Source organism: Berghia stephanieae, chromosome 1 (genome assembly GCF_034508935.2).
Source record: "Berghia stephanieae isolate SIO BIC M18660-M18661 chromosome 1, UCSD_Bste_1.3, whole genome shotgun sequence".
Classification (NCBI taxonomy): Eukaryota; Metazoa; Mollusca; class Gastropoda; order Nudibranchia; family Aeolidiidae; genus Berghia; species Berghia stephanieae.
In genome coordinates, this window is record NC_088360.1 from 11008891 (window position 1) to 11013890 (window position 5000).

The following is a 5000-nucleotide window of genomic DNA, read 5'->3' on the forward strand; positions in this document are numbered from 1 at the left end:
GCTTCACATTTATTTCAACTCTAATATTTACACAAAAAGTGTTATACATATCCATACCAAAGTCACATGGTGTTGTAGATTAAGTTAGATCCGGAGGTAGGGGAAGAGAAGGGCGTATAAATATTAACTTCATTTTACTATTAGGATATTTTTATTGATACCTACATACCTGTTATTGAATTTTGCATTAACTTAATGTTTCATTGTTGAGAAATATCTGCCCTAAAACAGCTTTAAATCATGAAAAAATTATTTATTAATCCTTTTAAAACGTGATCTGGTAATTCAAGGCCTCCACCGAGAGAGCAGTAACAGGGGTATGACCGAGAGCCTCAGCTTACTACTACTACCCTCTGCTCTCTCTCTCTCTCTCTCTCTCTCTCTCTCTCTCTCTCTCTCTTTCTATCACACACACACACACACACACACTGTGTATGTGTATGTGTGTCTCTGTGTGTGTTTTTAGGTACATAGTTGAGTCCTTCGAAAAGGCTCTTTACTCACATTCTCTCGCCGTACTCAGGTGTAATATGAGTTGGCCGTTAATAGCGTTGTTTCTGTCGAAAAAAATGTAATATCGCCTAACAAACGTCATGTCTCGTCCTGCATGGTATGTTTTACTGTAACACTTTACCATTGTAAAGCGCTTTGAGCACGTTAAGTGGGTATTGCGTTATATAAAAACTCACGTTTAAAAAAAGTAAATCCGAACCCAGCCTGCATAGACTTGAAATAGATATCACCTTTGACACACTCCACAGGAACACCAGAGACTACAACAACTACATCTACTTCAAGCCATACACCAGGGTTGGTCCCTACGCGATTGGCCTGATGCTGGGATGGGTTCTCTGGAAAACCAATTGTAAAGTCAAGATGAATAAGGTAGGTCAAAGTTCTGGGCCAGGTTTTATTAACACGTAAGCCTTTTAAGCCTAGTTGTGAATTATTAGGTTTCACAAGATGAGGGTCATTTTAATCGATCGATATTTGAAGGACGGAATTCCTAGTCAAAATTTTTAATTCGTGTCTTTCCAGAATACGGCAGTTAACGGGTTAATTCTAGATTGTTTTAGTATGGCAAACAAGCAATCGGACTGGTATGGGTCCAGCTGCCAAGAAGTACGTTACAACAGACGTCCTATAAGAACGTCCAACAAGAAGTCCTATCAAAACGATAACAAACATTTGCTGCTCTCCGCCGAACAATACAGATAGCGGGATGGACTTTGCCGTCGTGGGTCATTTAGCTTTAGAGGACATTGAAGATTACCAACTTGAATAACAACCGTGTGTGATATAAAGAACTAATTTATCTGCCCAGTTTAATGTTCATGTTCTAATGCATTATTTTCACTCCTACATTCCAGTACCTGGTATTTCTGGGATGGATCATCTGTTTTGCAGTCATCCTGTTCTTGACGTTAGTGAGGCACAGCGACCATAAAGATTTCCCTCACTTTTCGTGGTCCAAGGCGGCTCGTGTTTCTTATCAAACACTTTTCAGACCCGTATGGGCCTTGGCTGTTTCCTGGGTTGTGTTTGCTTGTGCTACAGGACATGGGGGTAAGCTGGTAGTCGTTACTTAAATTTCGTTAATCTAAGTATGTATAATCACAGATCTGCCTTTTATTTTGAAAATTCGTAGTACTACTCCAACCTGAAAACAATATAAAGCTCCCTAAGTCAATAAATCTCCATGAAAAACATGCGCATAGTTGAGTCCTTGGAATAGAATCTTTACTCACATTCTCTCATAGTACCTGGCCGAAAAAATTGTAATATCGCGTAACAGGCGACAAGTCCCATCCTACATGTAAGTGTTGCTTTTGGCCAGGAGCCCCTTCTAAAACGTTATGAACATGTTAAGTGGATATTGCGCAATATAAAAGCTCAATTTTTTTAATCGATCGGTATTTGAAAGACGAGTAGTTGTCTGGCTAAAGTTATTAATATAAGTCTTTTAGAGTTTGGCCGTTAAGTGGTTAATGAATTCAATCAACACTTTCAGGTTATGTCAACTCTATCCTGTCGTGGGACGGGTGGCTGCCTCTATCCAGGCTCTCCTACTCCGCTTACTTGGTTCACTTGACCATCATTATTTTTGAGGCTTTGATTCCAGAGTACACGTATCTGTTGACCACAACGTCTCTGGTAAGACTATTTTTCTCTCAAGCGTATTCACGTGGCAATCTATTGATATTTATAAAAATATAAATGCAAGAAAATTGAATTGCCAAAAAAAAAAAAAAAAAAACCAAAAAAACAAAAAACAAATTGATTGAAAAGTATAAAATAATGTATTATATGTATGGTATTTTTTTAACTCACGTTATGCGCATACATTCTATAATCCTCATTTTGTTAGATCCCTACCTTGACATGTGTTCTTTTCACACAGTACAAGTTGCCCATCAAGCGCCAGCTTATATAGTTTTAATGTTTTAAATGCAGCCTTACATGCTGTTAATAACAACCCTTTTATGCTTACTACGTAAATCCAGTTGGCAATGATTTCTATGTCACTGATACAGAGAAGGATATTAGTGTGATTTTTGATGTAGAGTTAAGCTTCGATGTTCATATCAGGATAATGGTATTATTCGTAAGAGTTTTTCTTACTTGAAAGTTACCATGCTTATTCAATTATATAACTCGATCATTAGACCAATACTTGAATATGGTAACCGTATATGGGGCCTCCTATTCAAACGGCCAGTCAATTGTTTTAGAAAATGGCTAAAGGGCAACAACGCTTTAGAAAGAAACCTAAAATATGCCTTACGAGGAAAGTTTTAAAAAGATAGCCCTCTCATCTCTAAAATACAGGTGAAGGAGGGGTGACGATATACAGTTATATAAAATTGTCCATAGTTTAAATCTGCACTTTTTAAGTATTCCCTTGTAAAATTTAGCCGCGGAGACAAATAGTTTTGTTTTATAACATATTCTTCTACAATTATTATTTGGCAATCGTTTTATTGTAAGGACAGTTAACACTTGGAACAGTTTGAAATTTATAACCAAAGACTTCAATGGTATACACCACTTAAAAATGCAATCGATTGGGAGCAAGCTCTATAAATGAAAATATGAATTTGATGAATACGTTTTTGATTGATATATTTTTGATTGTTTATGATGTGAATGATGATCATTGTTATGATCTTATCAGGCAATATTTTACCTGAATCTTTATTGTAGTTGTAGAACCCATGGAAACAAACGATCCGATTGGTTAAACTGTTCAATGCAACTGATGATTTGTATTCTTTTGGTGATCTGGACTTGTATTTTGACGTAATTTTTTAAAGTCAGTGTCAGGCTATGAGATTACGGTGGTAACGGTCAGGCTATAATTTTACGAAGGCTCTCTGCCATACTCTGGAAAAAAACACATATTTTATAATTTGGTCAGAAAACTCGTCCTTCAACTATCGATCGATTTTAATGACCCTCATCTTGACAAAAACCCTAAAACCTTGGACTATGCGAAGTCAAGATGAGGGTCATTTAAATCGATCGATATGTGAAGGGTGAGTTTTCTGTCCAAATTTTAGAATATGGCTTTTTCCAGAATACGGCAGTACCGACGGAAGGTGAGTGACAGAAAAGTCCGGCTCTACCAACTCAATTATGGGGTCCCGTATAAGTGAAATAGTCTTTGCTAATATTTTATCAACCAATTAGCGTTTCGCTTACATTTGAATTTAAAACCTAACAAAATACTTTCTTGTACGTTTCAGTTCTATACCTTCATCAAGTACTTTGTCATGGCTTACGCTGTTGGATATCTCCTGACTGTCACTGTGGAGTCACCGGCGCTTGGCCTTGAAAAGGCCATCCTTGGATAAAGACTGTTTCTTCTCTTTTTGAATTTGGACTGCTGGTTAAAATGAAGAAAAAGCCGCAAGAAACTGTGGACTGTAAATAGTGTAACAACTTCAAAAAAGGACGCAATAAACACGGAACATTCCGGGCTCAAAACCCTTCTTCAGTTAATATAAAAATAGTAAAACGGTAATATTTTATACGAATAATCCAGATAGAGAAAAATTCTCCATCTATTTATAAAAAAAAAACATTCTTGGACTCCCTGCTTTTGAAATTCTTATTGGACAACTTTTTTTTTGAAATTCTTCACTCGTACGCAATGCGTGCTCCTAATGTCGAGCAGCAGCATTGAGAAATTGTTGGAAACCACTAACACTAGAGGAGTTTAACAATCTTAAACTATCACTATAATAACAGCACGGCTTTTCTCAGTATGAAATCTAGCAAAATAACCATTATCACCGTATAAAGCATCTGTGACCCACGGTCTCACATTGGTATCATGTCTGGTTGAGCTCGGCACTGGAAACTGAATGTATCGCTAAGAAACAAAATGAAACTTCGAGATAATTCCTATACGTTATGGCGGATCAAAATGATACTTTCTTACATTGGAACCGACTCAAAGTTCCTATTTCTTATCCTTTTAACTCCTTAATTGCTTATAGAGGCTAGATTTATCCAGACTTAATACCGTTTTGAAACGGTGGGTCACATATAACTATCACAAATAATTGAGTGAATGTGTTTGATACCTTATCATGTCCCTTGATCAGTGAAAGAGAAATAACCAACAACAAAGGCCCACACATTGGGGACTGATATCTCCGCGTTTGGCTTATTCTTTTCAATGAGTTTTGTAAATTTTGTTTACTCATAGAATCATCCAACCTTATGTAATGTTGTTTGTAAATGATTTGTCATTATTTTTTGGGGGGTGACACGATGAGCGACTAACAGATTCCCATAACAGGTTCATCACAGTAATGTCACCATAATCATCCACACCATTATCGTCAGCATTGACATTCAAAACAGAATCATCATAAATCATTCCAGTGTTTCTCAGCACCACTATCACCACCACCATGGCCATCATCACCATCTTCCTCCTCCTCCTCTTCCTCCTCCTCCTCCTCCTCTTCCTCCTCCTCCTCCTCCTCCTC

The 5000-nt window shown here is 37.2% G+C and overlaps 1 protein-coding gene across 8 annotated transcripts in view; it reads left to right on the forward strand.

Moving 5' to 3' along the window:
- Positions 1-5000, forward strand: part of LOC144967808 (O-acyltransferase like protein-like) — a 30220-nt gene that overhangs the window by 24059 nt on the left and 1161 nt on the right. For 5 of the 8 annotated variants that reach the window (XM_078905503.1, XM_078905469.1, XM_078905477.1 and 2 more), the window contains 4 exons: positions 762-885; positions 1371-1566; positions 2012-2154; positions 3747-5000. The exon at positions 3747-5000 is cut by the window's right edge and continues 1161 nt beyond it. In XM_078905503.1, the coding sequence (XP_078761629.1) occupies positions 762-885; positions 1371-1566; positions 2012-2154; positions 3747-3854 (571 nt within the window). In that variant the 3' untranslated portion in view covers positions 3855-5000. The remainder of the gene's footprint in view (positions 1-761; positions 886-1370; positions 1567-2011; positions 2155-3746) is intronic. The other 3 variants (XR_013644469.1, XR_013644471.1, XR_013644470.1) reach the window with 1 other exon arrangement.